Below are 20,470 nucleotides of genomic sequence, written 5' to 3'. Positions count from 1 at the left end.
CGAAGTCCAGCCTTTCCAGGACTACTACATCATCACACTAATATGATTGGCCAAACTGTTATTTAGAAATATCTCTAAATAATATCCTGTTGATTTAGATATATCTGTAAATCATTTTAATATATCACTAAATAATTTACTGTTTAATTTAGAGAAAGCTATATTATTTTAAGATATCTCTAAATAAACATGAAGTAATTTCCAGGTATCTTTAAATGATTTAGTGATATCTGTAAATGAACATGAAGTAATTTATAGATCTCTTCAAATTAATTTGAGATATCTATATGGACGTAATTTCGAGATATCGTAAATGGAATTTTCCGATATCTGTTATAATTAGATATGTTCTTAAAGCTCAATTTAAAGACATCCGGAAATCCTTTTCAGATATCTGGAAATGTATTTTAGATATCTTAAACTATTTGAAGATATCTTCGAATATTTCGAGAAATCTGGAAATGATTTAGATATTAATTTGAGCTATCTCTAAAAAATCATTTGACTTGGCTTATACGGACGCGCTCTCGTTATTTCCGACATTAGCCGGAGGTGAAACCAGGTGCTGAAGCTTGCAGAGCAGTGTGCTGTTAGAACAGCAGCAGAGGCTTTCCAAAACCCTGCTGACTGAGCGAGACAGCAAAGGAGTCCAGCCCTGTGCCCTGCCGCTGAGTCCGTCAACAATCAGCGTGTCAGGCTGTTGCAAATTCCTTTGCCTATTTTTGGTCAGGCTCTAGCACAGACGTCTATCCGGGGCCTTGTTCACCAGTTCCAGCTGCGTCGGGAACCAGTCAGAAACCAGCAGAGGCACACACTGCACAAAGGAGGATTCTCTTAAAGTACAGCCTCAATCATACACTATGGTAAGTCAGCTATCTTCACTTCTGTAAGGATATTTAAAGCTATCTGACTAGAGTGGGGAGATTTGTAATTGATACTTTACTGAGGAATGATACAGGGTAATCCAGCAGCTGGATATAGTTCAGTTACATGGATCTGTTTCTCTGTCTAAATCGATGTTAAGGTGAAACCTGAATTAATGGTTTGTGTGCACTCTGCTTGCCAAAAACGCATGTTCACTGGGCCTTGAAAAAACTCCTCATTTTCTCAGCACCTCATTTCTGTTCGATTAAATTATACCATTTAAACATTATGTGACCACTGTATTATTGTTGTTATTATTATTATTATTATTATTATTATTTATTATTATTATTATTATTATTAATACACTTCTGTTAGAATTGTTTTTGCCTAACAATGATTATCGACCAGTGTACCCATCCAACAGGACTGGTACCACACCGGTCAAACACATTTTCACGTCAGTGAGGTCTTCAGCATTAATTAGAACAGCATAAAAGCACCTTTATAAGTGCATTATGATTTGTATTGGTGCAAATAGGGTGGATCTCTAACTGCAGTGTTAATGAATTAATAGCAGTTCACATGTCGACCCTTCCAAGGCTCTGTTAGAGTTGCAGGTACAGGAGCTCCAGTATGTGCAGCCATTGGCTGCGTTTCCATGTCTGTGTTCACTACACTGCAGCTCATCACGCACAGCCCACACACCAACTGAAGTCGGTCGGTCTCTTATTCCTAATCCACTGTTACCAGTTGCTATGATACCTGGTTGCTGTCAGATCTTTTTATTCGCAGGGCAGGTTGGAAAGAGCAATGCTCCTGGTTTCACTGTGTGTCAGCTGTTTGCATTGAGTAAATATTTAACAGCCCATGTGTCATCTTTGTGAGGGCCCCAAGCACAATACCTCGGTGTGCAAGGATTACTGGGGTTTCTTTTTTATGCAGTTTCTCTTACTTGTAGAAACAGAAACAAGCAGCAGCCAGCCACGCTGGTATCCGTTAGTCTGTTAGATCTGCTGTCTTGCGCTCTCATCATGACTTGAAGTGACTTGCAACAGGGAGACACAGCTTCTATATATTTCAGAACACATCTCTGTGGGGTCATTTTCAAATTAAATCAGTCATGTGCGTGGATATCCTGGATTAGTATGTGCTACATGTAAGCAGGTGTGTTTTTTTTTTTTTTTTTAAACCTGTTAGAGTTCTCAACACTATTTATCATCAAGCTCAGGTATGCTATAACATAAGGAAGAGAATTCCAGTGAAAGTAGAATTACCCAATTTAAGGTATTAGAGGATTTACATATAGAGAAGGTAGAGGGCAGCTTATTTTGTAGTAACGTTATACCAGCACTGGGAATGGCATGAATGCGTTATTAAGCACTGGTTCAGTGTAGCAAGTGTAGTGCATGTACATGCAGAGAGGAATTCTGACCACAACACCAGGGATGTCACGGTATACCAGTTTTATGGTAAACCGCAGTATAAACTGCCACGGTTTTGAAACCGCAACCATTTTTTCTACACCTTGATTACAGAGTTCACACGGTTTAAGGTGATATGGGCGCGTTTATTCACCATTTGTCCATCGGTGAGCCACTGTGTTCATTAGAACTGGACACTGACATCTCAAGTTCTGAAAACTGCCATGCATGAGATTATCCAAGTAGGCTATTAAATAAGTGGTGTGATATTTAATATAAACCGCCCTACTAAACAATGATCACTCGCTACTGTGGTTGTCAGTATCTATCATACCGGCCAAGAGAAACACAGCAGAGAATCAAAAAGTTTACTACTTATATAACTAAAATGCTACAGGCATTTGTATTTTTTTATTTTAAACGGTATTGTAAAGATGGTGCTATCTCCTCGAGTTGATAGTGTTGTAGGGATTTTGGTTTTATGTATTCATAAATAAAATCTTATTCCCATTTAAAAAAAAAAAAAAAAAAAAAAAAAGTCCTCTAGATGCCTCTTAACTGTGCAACGGTGTCATACCCACCTTATCTTTTCTTCTTTCCTTTGTGTTCGTTGCTGTTAACGTGCAGTCCAAAAAAATAATAATTTGCGCTGTCCGTATTATCACTAAATTTTGCACTCTGCTGAGAGATTAGTGGGTGGGCACTGCATGTCTTAGAACGCGCTCGATTGGCTATCGCTAGGTACCACTTTTCTTCTCTTAACGGGAGGTTTCAGCTAAAGTACCCTTTACAGTTTTCGCTGGCTGAATGGTACAACAGTTTTAATAAAAGGCAGAATAATCTGATCAACACATTCTTTTTTCTACCATTTATTTAATATTTAATTTTACACAACAGTCTTGGACTGACAAATTGCTGAGATAGAAAACCAAACAGTAGACTTCATTCTTAAAACTTGGATGCAAAGAATTAAAAGGTAGTATTTAGGAATATTTTGCTTTCTATTGGGAAAAGTCAGTATAAATAATACAAAATAGTCTGCTCTGTAATTGTTTATTACGTTACTGTTTACTTACTAGCTCAGCATAATTATGTATGCCGTTTTTAATGTTTACAGTATAAAATACATAACCTCAAGATAAAACTGTAATGAATTACTAACTAAAAATGATCCAAAGGGACTCTGTATAACTTTGGCGCTTTACACTTTCTGACTTTTGTGTTGTCCTTCGTTTTTCTATTGCAAGCAAGAAATGTATCAAACACTGAACACGTATTCAACCAGTCGCTATTGCTGTTAATAAAATGCAGCCGCAGTATTAAAAGGCCAGAAAAAGCAGAGAAAACCTTTCAATGGCCGAGTAGGACTGATAGGAGCCGAATGAAGCTGAAAAAAAAGGGGGCGTATCTGAGTAATACACACAGCCCCTGCACCACAGAGATTGCACAGACACAAACAAAGAAGATAGCTGCTTCCGCATCCAGTGCTTAAAGAATATCACACACATTTGCAGAGCTTTTTGTGATATTATAGTACTATAATAATTACTTGGATCATTATTGAGAAGTTTGGTGGTAAAATGACTGATCAGGAGAGGTCTTATCAGTATGCACGGCTATAAAGAGATGTGTAAAATACAGCGAACAAGGGGTGGGGCTTGGCTGGAGATGCTGTACTGATGTTCTTTTGCTATGCAGGGTCTTTTTAAACCTGTTTTACTCTGGTGGGGAAAAAAAAAATTAAACAGAGCGTGTAAAATAAACAGCACGTGTGAAAATAAATTGGACCTGACGTGCCTGTCAAGTGCTGAATAAATGGACCGCTAAGAGTTAAACAAAAACAGTCAAAGTATGATGACTATGTTTACCAGAGCATTTATACTTCTAAAAAACGCAGAAACACTGTGCTTTACTGATATGACAAGTTGAAAACAGCAAAGATCATGAGCAGCACAGAGCTCTCTCCATACGCACAATAGCCAGACACCTGCTTTACCTTTATATCGGAGTGGAAATCCACGCAATCGAAATCGCACATGCATACAGGTGGAAAATGTGGACGTGATAGATTCTGTTTTTTTTCCATTAGCTGTTCACTTTGTGCTGCTTAACAAAGATTAAATAAGTATACATCGTGGTTTAGAGAATATATAGTATAGTTAAAACAATTCAATAATTATTTTCTCTTACTTTCATTTATATTTGCGAATGTCTTCCTGCGTGTACCCCCTATTGGACACTTACACGTACCTCTGGGGGTCCGTCTACTCCTGGTTGAAAACCCCTCGCTTAACTAAAAGGATGCCGTCCAAACTGATAAAGATGAAGAGGGTATTCAGTTGTAGTGGTCCTTACTCCAGAGTGAGTCCAGAAAATATTATTTTGGTGGTGTTCCACAGTAATTTGAAATAAAGACCTTTTTAATTGTTTTTAGCTCTTAAACAGTTGCAAAGTTCAAGTTAGAGATAACATTTTATAATTAACTTGAACTCTGCAACTGTTTAAGAGCTGAAAACAATTACAAAGGTTTGATTAAACAAAATATCAGTTAAATTAAGGGTTAAGTAATTGAGAGCTCAGTTGGAATGAAAATCAGCAGACAGGACCAGGACCAGGGTTGGGAACCAAGGCTCTAGACCACTGTACCACAACACTTGCAGCTTCTCCTGTGTCCTCTGTTCTTGTAATGGCCAGCGTTACAGGGAGTGCTTTGATGGGGAGTGAGATTGCTACTGACACTATCCTGTGTACTCTATTCAAGTAATGGCCAACGATACAGGGAGTGCTTTGGGGGGTGAGATTGCCACTGACACTACTATACTTTGTGCTCTGTTCTCGTAATGGCCAGCGATACAGGGAGATTTTTTGTTTTTTTTCTGCACCTGTGCTGGAAACCGTCTTAATGGGGTTAATAGAGAAGGTTTACGTGTTGTGTTTTTTTTTTTTTTTTTTTTTGCAAATATGCTTTTCAACTTTGTATCTGTATGTCTACCAGTACTGGTGTAGATAACTTTTTTTTTTCTTTTTTTTTAATGTGAATAAAGTAAAACTGGTATCTTACCAAACAAGTAATAAACAGTTCTTAGAGTTCATTTAGAGGAATCATTTGTCTCTGCTTGTAACTACATTTGTTTGTTAAATTTAACAACTTTTACTTTTAGCATATTTCAATTAATCGATCATTTTTTATATAGCGCCTTTCACAGTGAACCACCATCACAAAACACTTTACAAGATGCAGTAACAACAAGAAAATCCACAATACTTTAAATCACCCTTGGTATGGAATAAAAAAAAAAGTGTGGTAGTAAAATAACTAAATATGCACAACATGTTCTAACAAACTTATAAATAAAAGAATAATCATTTGCAAATGCACATTTGGTATAAGTGGCTAAGTTAGCCCAGCTAACACCCATTTAGATAATTAGGGCTGTGATCTGCATGACACGTGAAGATTGGAATGTGCGCTGTCCGAGGAGGAAGTCCATTGTATTACAGCGCCTTATATTATAGCCTATACAATAACAGTATTGTAAACTAGCGTGACACAATGGAGAGCTTCTGCATACCTAAAGAATTGAAACACGGGACAGAATCATCATCAAGTCTGGAACAAGCCCTGGCGCGCACAGTAAGATTTTCACTCGTCTATTTACTGGACCACCTTAGAGGTACCACACACAATAAGATTTTCACTCATCTATTTGGCACCTAAACAGAGCTCAAATTATGGGACAAAAAGACAAGCACATACAAAGCTTCACAAGCACATGCAAACTCCAGTATGCAAATCACAACATCCCAGGACACACTACTGATAGAAAATCAACACATTTGTCATGTTGTTTTGTTTGATTTATTTATTCTTATGTTTTGTTTGTAAAATATGTGTTTGCTTTATTAACTTAGAAAAACAGGCATTTTAAACGTCATGTATTTTGCTGTTTGGTCATTAACTATATTTTCAATGCTAAAAAACCTTAGTTCTTCAAGGCTGGCAACATTGTAACAAACTGATACAAATGCATGAATAAAATCATCTGCCCTCACAGTTTATAAACACGAATAATCAATGCTGCTCAAGTGTCAAAAACAGACACAATTGTGATTGCAGATTTAAAGTAGTAACGTTGCTCAGAAAGGTGGTTTTAAAGTGTTATGATCCCTGTCTTGTGGATGCATTGAGTGTACTTTAAGCTTAACCAATTAACATTTATATACTGTTATATTCTTACAGTAAATCCTATTATATGAATTACCATTGATTTAATTTATGAGTGCTGGTGCTTGTATACTGATCTGTGTCTTGATCATTAGCTCCAATGTACAATGAAAAAGACCGAAAATGAAATGAGAAATGAAAAACAAGACTTATCCTGTTGAGCGTGGAGATCTTTACAAATGCCAAAATTAAGCGAATGAATATGACTGAGACAAACTGGTATGAAATCTTACAACGGTAACAGTTTGTTACCGTTGTAACATCAAGGAAGTAAGCAAAAACATAAAAAGGATTTGAACTTGCTCAAATGTGAAATTAATGACAAAACCAGCATTGTGTATTACCACTGTAATTGTTAATTATATGCATTAGTAGGTATTTAAGAAAAAAACGTACTGACTTGTTCGGAGCAGTTTTTAATCACCTGCTGTAAACGTCTGTGTCTTAACCACAGCGAGAAAATAAACCTCCCGCTCCCAGTAGTCTCTTGCTGTACACATCTACATCCAAACTACACACGGATGAAACAGCAGTTTGATTAGTAGTGAGAGGGTATGTATGTTGCCATGTTCACTGCAGAAAGCTGTATTCACTTCTACAACGCCTGCTCGGCACTTGAAGCAAAAATATAAAATGTATAGTTTTTAATGCTGATAACTGCTTATATTACCAAAAACAGACTTTCCCCACAAAATATAAAAACAAGAAATAATCCGTCTGGATACAAAATTCTCCGGCAGCCAACAGATTTCTAGCACCCTGGTAAAGTACTGCATTATAGTTTATTTTTAAAACTTGTTTTCTTTTTTGTTTTTTTTAAACGAACTTCGTCAAAAACATAACACAATTTTGTAAACAAACATACTTGCAAAATACCTTGATCTCAGTGGAGTTTATAGAAATGGAGTACACAGTCATTTACTCACAAAAGGCTAGATGACATTGTGTCCCTTGAGAGAACAGCTGAAAAGTTCGCATGATTTAGCAGTAGATCCCTAGTTTATAAAATCAGATTATAAACATACTAACTGTTAAAGAGTTTTAGACTGCAGTGCTTTCACGTGCCGACCATCACGGAGAAGGCTGCTTGTTTTATTGTGCTGTGCTTTGGAGATGTTTGACACAACATTAAACACAGAGGCACTGAAGCTGACTGCAGTCCCTGTTCCTTTAATAACTTGAGAGGTCAGGGGCAGGCAGCTTTGAGGTCGGGTAGGGAGCTTTGAGGTTAGGGGCAGGCAACTTGAGGTCAAGGTAGCTTTGAGGTCAGGGGCAAGCAGCTGAGTTCAGGGTTAGGTAGCTTTGAGGTCAAGGGCAGGCAGCTTTTGAGGTCAGAAGCAGGGAGCTTTGGCAGTTCCAGTCCAGTCGTTGTTCTCCACCTCTAATCACCAGTTCCTGCACTCCTGAGCTTCTTTATTCATTGTACAGTTCAGAGTACTTTTATTATTTTTTTTTAATTTCTTGCAAGCCGACAGCATCGTGAAATTCAAAACTGCTCTTGTATAATTTCTTAAACCAAATCTACTAGCATTGAAAACATCACCTCTTTTTAAGATGTTTAACTTGTTTGTGCAGTTAGGGCACTGCCTGGGACATTATTTATTTATTTATTTATTTATTTATTTTTGTTATCAAATCTGGTGTCTCCCAGTGACATTGCGTAAGCTTTGGTCTTCTAAAACTTAAAATAATTGTTTGCCTTTTATTTCAGAAACATCCTTGTATTTAGTTGAAAAGCAGCACTGTGCAGTTACCTAGTTTAAGTGGACAGATTTTATTATAAGGTTGTGTAGCAGCAGTATGAAGCATGCCCTGACTGCAGGATCACAAAAACACAAGCATGTTTAATATCATTTAGCTGAAATCTTGCTTTCATGCCACTGCTTGAAGTGCAGTACGTAGGATACATCCTGATACTGACAGCTGGGTCTCAGTGTTGAGACGTGCACACTGCATGTACTGTGTCTGTTCGAAAAAATTTACTTATTACAAAAGTATTATGTAACGCAGTGCTATAAAAATATGAGGGGGGGGGGGGGATCCGATGGGGAACAAGGGTAATATGGGGCTCAGTTGAGAGCAAAGCCTAAAAAAAATATAACTAGACATCTAAAAATAGGAGGTGTTAACAAAAGCAAAAAAGGCGGCTTGAATATTACCTAATAAATAAATATCCAGCTTGCACCAGAGGTACATCCATCTCCAAAAGCCACCAGAGGTACCAGCCTTTTTCTAGAAATGCCTATACAAATAAAAGCTGCTATTGACAAGATTATTTTCTGCTGATGTTGATGGTCCTACCCTGTGTCAGTTTGGTGATCTCAGTTTTCATCTTGCAGGCTGGCAAAGTGCGCAGACTGAGCCCAGAGGAGCGAGGGGAGCTGCTGCCCAGCCTGAGGGCTGCTGGTTGGGTTGAGGTGGAAGGGAGAGATGCCATCTATAAAGAATTTCTCTTTAAAGATTTCAACCAGGTGGGGTATATAGGCTCAGACACAAGCGCTTTGTTGCTTTCCATATGTTTTGTTTAGTTTTCACAGTCCACAGTGTGATGCATCTACCCAGATTGTCTATGTCTCTCCAACCTAATTAACTAAATCCTTCCACTATTGGGGCAGTTTCCATGGAAAAAGAACAAGTCTCACCTTTCTCACTCTATTTTAGTAGTGCTTTTGGGTTTCCATATAGTTTTTTTTTTTTTTTTTTTAGACAGAGAAATTCTCCTTCCAAATACAAATAACCTAATTAATGTTGAAGTACAGGAGGGTATAGTCATTAGTCATTTAGCAGATGATTTTATTCAAAGTGACTTACCCAGAGACTATGGGGTGAAATATGCATCAACAACACTGCTGCTGCAGAGTCGCTTGCAGATAGGACTTCGGTTTAAGTCTCACCCAAAGTATATACAGTATACTTGTACTAATTTTCCTATAGAACCATAGCTTCAGCAAATCTGATCCTTGTAGTCTACGACAGAGCTAAAATACTTGCACTTTAGGTTTGTAATATAAAAAACATCCATTCAAGTCTGGTACGTTATGCTGTTTTCGGTTTCCATCTTTTTAAATTGAATATCACATTTTCTAGTCTTTTACATCTTTGTTAATGTAATTTATCATATTTTTCCAGCATTAAGAAAATAGTATGCAAATATTTATTATATGCATTTTTTTTTTTTACTTGTGCAACTTTGCACTGTTTTTCTCATTTTGTCTTGTTCCTCTTGAATTGTTTTCTTTTGCAAAAAAAAAAATGTATAACTAGACATTGCAAGCAACTTTAGGGCTTCCAAGGAGTTATTGTAAAATTTTAAGCATTTTCATTGTTTGCCAAAAACTGGAATAGCTTGGTTGGATAAATGTCCACCACCCTTGTAGTAGCAATCCTAAATTAGCTCAAGTGTAACCTTCAAAATCACACACCAAGTGGCCTCCATAGGTGTTAAATTGTAGTGATTCACATGATTTCAGGATAAATTCAGCAGTTTTTATAGGTTCCCTCTGCTGGGTAGTGCATTTCAAAGCAAAGACTCAACCATGAGCACCAAGGCGCTTTCAAAAGAACTCTGAGACAGAGTTGTTGAAAGGCACAGATCGGGATGGGTATAAAAAATATCAAAGGCCTTGAATATTCCTTGGAGCACAGTCAAGATGATTATTAAGATGTGGAAGGTGTATGGTACCACAAAGACTGTGCCTAGATCAGACCGTCCCTCCAAACTGGATGACGAGCAAGAAGGAAACTGATCAGAGAGGCTACCAAGAGGCCAATGGCAACTTTGCAAGAGGTACAGACTTTTAAGGCCAAGACTGGTCAAAGTGTGCATGTGACAACAATATCCCAGGCACTCCACAAATCTGGCCTATATTTTACTCAAGAAAGCCACCTTGAATCCTGTTTAAAGTATGCAAAAAACACTCTGGAGATTCTGTAGGCATGTGGCAAAAACTCTTCTGGTCTGACAAAACTAAAATGCAGCTTTTTGGCCTAAATGCAAAGTGTTAAGTTTGGCGCAAACCCAGCACAGCACATCATCCAAAGAACACCATCCCTGCCGTGAAGCATGGTGGTGGCAGCATCATGTTATGGGAATGTTTCCCATTGTCGGGGACTGGGGCACTTGTCAGGATCAAAGGGAAAATGAATGGAGCAAAGTACAGAGAAGTCCTGAAACTGGGACAGAAGTTCACCTTTCAGCACGTCCCAAAGCACACAACCAAAGCTACACTGGAGTGGCTAAGGAACAAAAAGGTAAATGTCCTTGAGTGGCCCAGTCAGAGCCCCGACCTAAATCGAATCGAATTTGTGGCAGTAAGAACATAAGAAAGTTTACAAATGAGAGGAGGCCATTTGTCCCATCTTGCTCATTTGGTTGTTAGTAGCTTACTGATTGCAGAATCTTATCAAGCAGCTTCTTGAAGGATCCCAGGGTGTCAGCTTCAGCAACATTACTAGGGAGTTGATTCCAGACTCTCACGATTCTCTGTGTAAAAAAGTGCCTCCTATTTTCTGTTCTGAATGCCCCTTTGTCTAATCTCCATTTGTGACCCCTGCTCCTTGTTTCTTTTTTCAGGCTGAAAAAGTCCCTTGGGTCGACATTGTCAATACCTTTTAGAATTTTGAATGCTTGAATTAGGTCGCCGCATAGTCTTCTTTGTTCAAGACTGAACAGATTCAATTCTTTTAGCCTGTCTGCATATGACATGCCTTTTAAACTCAGAATAATTCTGGTCGCTCTTCTTTGCACTCTTTCTAGAGCAGCAATATTTTTTTTTATAGAGAGGTGACCAGAACTGAACACAATATTCAAGATGAGGTGTTAGTAATACATTGTACAGTTTTAACATTACTTCCCTTGATGTAAATTCAACACTTTTCACAATGTAGCAGAGCATCTTGTTGGCCTTTTTTTTTATAGCTGCCCCACATCGTCTAGATGAAAACATTTCTGAGTCAACAAAAATTCCTAGGTCTCATAAATGCCTTCTCCAATTTCAGTATCTCCCATATAATATTTATAATGTACATTTTTATTTCCTGCGTGCAGTACCTTACACTTTTTTCTCTATTAAATGTCATTGTCATGTCATTTGCCATGCGTCTGCCCCGTTCTGAATCTTGTCCAGATCATTTTGAATGACCTTTGCTGCTGCAAGTGTTTGCCACTCCTCCTACTTTTGTGTCGTCTGCAAATTTAACAAGTTTGCTTACTGTACCAGAATCTAAATCATTAATGTAGATTAGGAATAGCAGAGGACCTAATACTGATCCCTGTGGTACACCACTGGTTACCACACTCCATTCTGAGGTTTCTCCTCTAATCAGTACTTTCTGTTTTCTACATGTTAACCACTCCCTAATCCATGTACATGTGTTTCCTTGAATCCCTACTGCGTTCAGTTTGAGAATTAATCTTTTGTGCGGGACTTTGTCAAAAGCTTTCTGGAAATCTAAATAAACCATGTCGTATGCTTTGCAATTATCCATTACCGAAGTTGCATCCTCAAAAAAATCAAGCAAGTTGGTTAGACACGATCTCCCTTTCCTAAAACCATGTTGACTGTCTCCCAGGACCCTGTTACCATATAGGTAATTTTCCATTTTGGATCTTATTATAGTTTCCATAAGTTTGCATATAATAGAAGTCAGGCTTACTGGTCTGTAGTTACCTGGTTCAGTTTTGTTTCCCTTTTTGTGGATCGGTATTACGTTTGCAATTTTCCAGTCTGTCGGTACCACCCCTGTGTCAAGAGACTTTTGCATGATCTTGGTTAGCTGTTTGTAAATAACTTCTTTCATTTCTTTGAGTACTATTGGGAGGATCTCATCTGGACCAGGGGATTTGTTTATTTTAAGAGCTCCTAGTCCCTATAACACTTCTGCTTCGGTTATGCTAAAGTTATGTAAAACTGGATAGGAACTGGATCACATGTGGGGCATGTTGTCAGTATCTTCCTTTGTAAAAACTTGTGAAAAGTAATCATTTAATATATTTGCTATTTTTTTTTTCTTCATCTACAATTTTGCCATTTGTATCTCTTAGATATTTAACCTCCTCTTCTAATGTTCTCTTGCTGTTGTAATATTGGAAAAACATTTTGGAATTGGTTTTAGCCCCCTTAGCAATGTTCATTTCTATTTCTCTCTTGGCCTTTCTAACTTCCTTTTTGACTTATAAACATGAGAACATAAAGTTTACAAACGAGAGGAGGCCATTCGGCCCATCTTGCTCGTTTGGTTGTTAGTAGCTTATTGATCCCAAAATCTCATCAAGCAGCTTCTTGAAGGATCCCAGGGTGTCAGCTTCAACAACATTACTGGGGAGTTGATTCCAGACCCTCACAATTCTCTGTGTAAAAAAAGTTCCTCCTATTTTCTGTTCTGAATGCCCCTTTGTCTAAACTCCATTTGTGACCCCTGGTCCTTGTTTCTTTTTTCAGGCTGAAAAAGTCCCTTGGGTTGACACTGTCAATACCTTTTAGAATTTTGAATGCTTGAATTAGGTCGCCACGTAGTCTTCTTTGTTCAAGACTAAACAGATTCAATTCTTTTAGCCTGTCTGCATATGACATGCCTTTTAAGCCCGGAATAATTCTGGTTGCTCTTCTTTGCACTCTTTCTAGAGCAGCAATATTTTTTTTAGAGCGAGGTGACCAGAACTGAGTTTGCAGTTCCGTGTACTCTTTTTGTGTACTTTCTTTTTGGTCCCTTTTTATCGCTCGCTGAAGTGCCTTTTTTCTTTTTTTTAATTGATCTATTAAACCATTTTGGCAATTTAGTTTTACATTTAGATTTGTCTACTTTAGGGATGTAATTGTTTTGCGCCTCTAGTACTACATTTTTGAAAAACAGCGCATCCTTTTTCTGTGGATGTTTTCTCTATCTTACTCCAATCTGCTTCTATTAGTCTCTGTTTCATACCTTCATAGTTTGCTTTTCTAAAATTGTAAACCTTAGCTTTAGTCATTACTTTTGGGGTTTTAAAAAACACTTCAAATGAGACAATGTTGTGGTCTGAGTTTGCCAGTGGTTCTCTGACCTCTGTTTTAGTTATTCTGTCTTCATTATTTGAAAAGACTAAATCAAGGCATGCCTCCCCTCTAGTTGGTGCCTTGACAAATTCTGTTAGGAAGCAGTCATTTGTCATTTCCACCATTTCAATTTCATCCGTCGTGCTCTCCACCGCGTTTTCCCATTTTATATGGGGGAAGTTGAAATCCCCCATTGTATGGCTTCTCCTTTGTTACACGCGTTTCTAATGTCATTGTATAACAGATTATTGTGCTCACTATCTGAATCTGGCGGTCTGTAGCATGCTCCTATTATTATGCCCTTTTGAATTTTTGTCCGTTATTCTGACCCATATTGATTTGGCTTTGTTTTCTTTGTCCAGGTTTAACACCTGGGCTTCAAGACCATTTCTTATGTATAGTGCTACCCCTCCACCTCTTCTGTCCTGCCTGTCTTTCCTATACAGTGTCTACCCATAAACATTATATTCGTCCCCATCACTCTCAGACAACCAAGTTTCTGTAACAGCTATCGCATCATAGTTACTTGTTAGTGCAGTAGCTTCGAGTTCTAAAATTTTGTTTCTGATACTTCTAGCATTTAGATAATTACATTTAATGGTTGTCTTACCTGAGTTTTGGTTTGTTTTAAAAAATGGTTAAACAAAACGTCGCTCCAAACAATTGTTGTAGCCAAGACTGTCTCTTCCAATGTTGTTTGTACCAATGTGGACAGCTACTACCGGGTCGTCTCCTGTTTGTTCTAGGAGCCTGTCCACGTTCTCAGTGATGTGCTTGACAGAGGCTCCTGGAAGGCAGCACACTGTTGTAGTAAGGGGGTCCAAACTGCGAATTGTTTGTGCTGTGTTTCTCAATATGGAGTCCCCAACAATCATGACCTCCCTTCTTTTTGCTGTCTGGTCACCACTGTTAGTAGGGTCCTGGATGTTGTTCCTTTCGTTCTCTTATTGTTGGTTTTGCTCATCAAAATTTTGAAGTGCCTCAGATTTGTTGGTTGTTTTGATTTCTGGTGGTTGTGTTTGTCGAAGTTTCCTTTTTTTCCTGCCTCTGCCTACCTGAACCCAGTTGTTCTGGCCTTCTATCTCCCTGGTGGCTTTCAGTCTATTAGGGGTGGTGCAGACTTCCATGAATTGTGGTGGTGCCAGCTCCTCAAGATCCTGTTGCTGTCTCATTTCTTACTTGAAGAATGCTTTCCATCAACACTCCCCAAGGAATTTGACAGAGCTTGAACAGTTTTATAAAGAAAATTGGTCAAATATTGCAAAATCTAGGTGTACAAAAGTTGTTAGAGACCTATCCCAACAGACTCACAGCTGTAATTGCTGCCAAAGGTGCTTCCATCAAGTATTAACTCTGGGGGGTGGAGACTTATCCAATTATGATCTTTGTTTTGTATTTTTAATAAATATATAATCTTTTTGTCAATAAAAACTTTTTTTAACAGTGTGGAGTATGGCGTGCAGATAAGTGGGGGGAAAAAAATACTGTTATGAAACTCTGAGGCACTGACACAACAAAATGTGAAAAAAGCTCAAGGGGGTGTAGACTTTCTATAGGCACAGTATGTGTTCCATAGTAACCATGACCTTGTCTGCACTCTGTAAGGAGTTAATTGCTAGTTTTACATTTGACCTTAAGCCTCCACTACTCTGTGAAGTTTCACAAGTTTTTGTTCACTGGTTGGTATTCTTATGTGAGAAATGCTGAAATTTGATTGGCCCACATCAGCCTTTTTTTTTTTTTTTTTTTTTTACTGTAGCAACTTCATTTGGGCAAATTTTAAAGAAAATCATACTTCGGTCATGCATATGAAGTTTTAGTTTGAGCAGATTAGCGGTTTTAGAGAAGACATTTAATTAGGTTATCCAACATGGCAGCCATACTACTGAACCAATCGGCTTCATTTCGAGGACCATGCATCTTGGACAATCCCTAACCATGTATACTAAGTTTCAGAACTCTGCATTAAGTGTTTTTTGACAAGATGTTTGTCCAAAATTCTTTGTAAAATCCAATATGGCTGCCAAACCATGTGACCCATCGCATTCATTCAGCTGTGGACATTCGTTAACACTGGCGTCTACAACTCTGTGAAATTTCAAGAGTTTTTGTGCATCGGTTTGTATTTTTTGCAACTTCTAAGGTTTTGTTGACGGAAAGAAAAATAATAATCTTAACAACAACAATAGGCTTCCCAGCCATGGGCCTGGAAGCCTAAATTAATGGCAAATGTACCTCTCAGATCACCCATCAGATCACAATTGATTGCGTCTGTACCAAAAATCTGACAGTTTACCGCTTTCGGATGTTACACTGCTCAAGTTTTGTTATGCATACCACACTCTGATGTACCACTTTCTAACACTACAACAGGAACTTGGTTATGTAAGTTTTGTAGCAAAATGATGCCTTTTTGAACAAATTTGTGGAACTAAGAGTTTTGTATTTTTATTTTTCATGTTTTGAGCCTGTTTTGCTAATTTAATACATGTTTTGGTACAAGTGTGACTTTTCTTCTCCTTGGTAGGTACCTTTGATAGATGCTACTTAAGGCTAGTGTACAATGAATCGCATCATATTGCTAAGGGACAGAAGTCTAGGATTAAAGCAATCAGCTATCTGATGACCAATCACGAAGATAGCAAAAGTATAAAGGATGAAAAAATAGCTTTCTGTGCTTTGCAAAGGGCTTTGTTTGTTTATTGATGTATATATTACAAAGGGTATTTCTTGTTTGTAGTAGCTTGTGTTTTTTTTTTTAGCCTTGCTTATAAAACAACTGAACTATAAAGGCAATGGCAGTAATCTGAAATGCTGAGTAAGTGGTGTCACGTAAAAACACTGAATGATCTCTAAACCCCTTGTACTGCATGCTTATTGTTTTCTGTTTGGCCTACTTCCAGCAGATCTCAGATAGGAATGCTTGGTACAGCCTTTAGTTATAGCAGAAATTCTCGTCAGCATAAGATATGGCTTCTTGGCATGTTTTCATGCAAAACTGAATTTTTGGTCAGCTGTAAAAAGACATACAATGTTTTAGACACACTTCCTGTAGTGTGAGGAATATGCGTGGTATGAGCGCACGTCACGAGTCATGACAGCAGAGAATTTGGACTTTCTAAGCTGTATGGAAACATTCATTCTTACCTTTTGTGCTCTTTCATGTGTTATCTAAGACTTGCGTGACCAGTTTTGAGAGAAACACATCTAGTAAACGTGCTTTTATTTTAAAACACGGTATTGGCACAACACTTGGTTAAAAAAAGCAGTTGCAGTTTTTACACAACAGTAGAATATGTATCTAGTGTTTATGATAGTGAGGGAGATATGCCTGATGCAAGCAGCCTCGCCCACACTTAATTCTGCACTTTCAAATGAATACTGGGATCAGGCCCAGCAGAGTTGCCTCTCCTAACACTGCATTTTAAACTAAAGTAGTCACATTAATATAATACAGAATTAATGGAATACAGCTTTCTTTTAAGTACATTTCAGTCCTGTGCGATTCTGAATAGAGCCAATGTGCTTCACTCATCAGATCCATTTGTTGTTTCGACAGGCTTTTGGGTTTATGACGAGAGTGGGTCTGCAGGCAGAGAAGATGGACCATCACCCAGAGTGGTTCAACGTCTATAACAAGGTAAAGGTCAGACGTGCTGGCTGATCTGTGGAGTCGTTCAATGTAAAAGGGGAACACCGTAAACCAGCTACCTTCATGTTTATTATGTGCTTTAGAACAGTGAAGCTCTACCCTTCTCCCGGGAGGTTTCAGCTCAAGTACCCTTTACAATTTTCTGAAATCCTGAATGGTACTGTACAACAGTTGCAATAAAAGGAAGAATAATCTAATTAACAAATTTCTTTTTTTCCTATGTATTTAATATATAATTGTCACAACAGTTTGGGACTGACAAACTGCTGGTTTAGGACAGAATACCAAACAGTTGGCATAATTGTAAAACTTTTAAATTACATGTCTTTGGCTGCACAGAAATAGTCAGAAACACACATATTCCCTTTCTAATCTGCAAAGTTATTATAAAATAATCAAATAGTCTGCACTGTAAATGTTTGTGACGTTACCATTTAGCAAAATTGTGTGCCATTTAAAATGTTTACAATATGAAAACATTAATAAAAAATAGTTGATCATTATTTAGTTTTATTAAAGCCAACGTACGTTATCCAGAAGGCCTCGGTATAACTTTCAGTCGCTTTGCACTTTCTGTAGACTCTCTTGTGTTTTATTTATTTTTCTTTAGCAAGTAAGAAATGTGTCCATTTCAAACACCAAAAATAAATTCAAGCAGCCACTATTGCTGTTAGTAAAGTGCAGCTATGCCTAATAAATAAAACAAAAACCGTCAAAGCATTGTTATTATTATTTATGTTTACCTGAGTATTTCTACTTCTAAACAATGCAGAATGCTTGTACTTCAAGTCTTATTTAATTATATGACTAGTTAAAAACTGCAAAGTTCATGAGCAGCACAGAACGCTCTCCATAGGCAGATTCACCAGATGCCTGCTTCACCGACCCTAATATCAAAGTGGAATTCCACTCAATAGAAATCACGTGTGCGTACAGGTGGATGACACATTTGAAACTATACTATACTAACCTTTTGAGCTGCTAAACAAAAATGAAATATGTATGCACAGTGGTTTAGAGATAATATCAAATTTCTTTTATTTCATTATTTGTGCATTTGAGTCGTCCTGCGTACCCCCTGCTTTAGAGTGTAAAATGTATATACTATCAATGTATATACTATCACAATCAAAGAAGCAACATGTGGGCCCTATAGGTAGTTAATTCTAGCAGTTTAAGATACAGAAAACAGAAAATATGACTATTCATACCAACAAATATGTACTGAAGCTCTTCTACCTTTCTACCCCAATTAGAAACCACATTACAGCAAACTAGCCATTTATTTTTAAGGCCGCCCTGATTGTGTAACCTGCTGTAGTTCACTAGCTCTCAGATACCTCATGCTTCACACAGACACTGTTCTACAGCTCCCAGAGTCCCGCTTTAAACCACGGACAAAATTCAACTATACATTGATGAGCAGATTTAACAGTATCAAAGCTATAGAAACAATAGCAAAACATAGAGAAGAGGAAGGTAGTATTGGCACTGAACCTCGCCACAGGAAAATATGCTCTCAGTGAACCTTACTGGAACTGTAACACTTTTTACTTTACACAAAATAAAACACATGTTCTCAATGATACTTCTCAAGCCCTGCATACCGGAGCTGCAGTAAATTCATTTTTAAACACTGAACCAGGCATGTGTTTTAATATGTTTAACCCCCTGCCCATCTGTGTTGCAGGTCCATGTCACTCTGAGCACTCATGAATGCAGCGGACTCTCTCACAGGGATGTCGCCCTTGCTGGATTCATCGAGCAGGTCGCTGCTCCTTAACCAGGAGCTTGCGGGGCACAACTGACAGTTCCTGTTCTCGTTAATGACGTTGTTGTGACTGCCAGTTTTACAGCCAAGACCATCAATGTGATCAATCTTCCCCTAAAACATAATTCAAACCCTTTACTTGTCCAATTAAAAACCCTGTAAAGTGAAAAAAAGTGTCAAACTTTTCAAAACCACTTGAACGGTAAAAAACAGTGCAGTGAAATTCTAATCTGACCTTGCTCTCTCCACTTCTGTGGAGTTGAAATTTTAATCTGAATTTGTACTCTCCATCTCTGTGGAGTGTTCAGGCCTCAAGTCTGTTCAGCTATTGGTGTCAGACTGTGTTCTCAATCAAGAGGACTTCAAAACATTTTTGTAATATTATCTTATGCTAGGTAAATGCATGTCACACATTATAAAAGGAATATACATTTAACCAAAAGTTCAAACCAGACCAACTGCTGTTTGCTTCATTGATTGCTTGGACCGATGCATTCTTATCTGTAGGTTGCGAGGGCTATTTTAATTGCTACCAAACATAGTTGCTCCTTTTTAGATTGCTTGCCATTTAGATACTAGGTAAACAAGGTGCTCAAAATATCATTCAAATATGTTACTTTGTACAGAAGAATTCCAATATGGCCTGAACCAGAATGTGTAAACTACATTGTTGTATCGTCAGTGTTAAATGATGTGGGTTTGTTCCTTTGTACCATTTCATTTCAACTTTGAAATGTAACCAAGATAATAAAAACAATGATATACTTTACACCAATTTCTATTAACATTACAATATAAAACATTATTCAGAATATTATTTATTTATTTAATATACTGTAAGGGTGAATTATTTATTTTTGTCACTGACCATTCCTAGAAAAAAAGGGATTTGAAATTTCCTGAAGCATCATGTAGTTTGAAATGTGAGTGAAGAGACCCTCACGCATGTTTAATTTGACATCCAGCCATGTCGTCAGAAATGACATTGTAAAGGACAGGCAGAATAGGTTCTATATATGACAAGAACTTTGTACTTGCAACATTTTTCATTTAAAACACAATGGGAGGCCACATGTTTCTACATGCATACTGTATCTAGTGGGACATTGCAGAATTGAATTGTACTGTTTAATTACGCTCTTATCCATCCTTCATTTTCACTAGCATTGCTCTACAGCTCAACTTCTTTCAAGCAGCACATATACCGGATATGCAGATAGCAGGGTGTGGCCGTGGCACATACCTCATCTGTTATGGGAAGAAACCGAATGCAGGCAGAGAACACAGCTTTATTCAAATATTGCAAAAATGCCAATTATTTTTATTTTATTTCCCATTTTCTTTTGCATCGATTTACATTCACAAATGATAGTTTTAGGGCAGTGTTAATATCTGATACCATATAGATGATAAAACATAACCCTTGGTGGTGGTGTTGTACTGTTTATTGTGCAGAAGTGCAACCTGTATGTGTACTTACAACTAGCCCTGTCCATCACTGCA

At 37.8% G+C, this 20,470-nt stretch overlaps 1 protein-coding gene across 1 annotated transcript; it reads left to right on the top strand.

Annotated features, from left to right (window-relative positions):
* Positions 1–618: 618 nt before the first annotated feature.
* Positions 619–19,736, top strand: pcbd1 (pterin-4 alpha-carbinolamine dehydratase/dimerization cofactor of hepatocyte nuclear factor 1 alpha). The gene is made up of 4 exons (XM_041269477.1): positions 619–863; positions 8,853–8,984; positions 17,104–17,184; positions 18,887–19,736. Exons 1-4 carry the CDS (start codon positions 861–863, stop codon positions 18,977–18,979), a joined length of 309 nt encoding a protein of 102 aa, XP_041125411.1. The 5' UTR covers positions 619–860; the 3' UTR covers positions 18,980–19,736.
* The last annotated feature ends 734 nt before the right edge of the window (positions 19,737–20,470 follow it).

This window comes from Polyodon spathula, chromosome 13 (assembly GCF_017654505.1).
Source record: "Polyodon spathula isolate WHYD16114869_AA chromosome 13, ASM1765450v1, whole genome shotgun sequence".
NCBI lineage: Eukaryota > Metazoa > Chordata > Actinopteri > Acipenseriformes > Polyodontidae > Polyodon > Polyodon spathula.
This window is presented reverse-complemented; position numbering and strand designations above follow the sequence as displayed.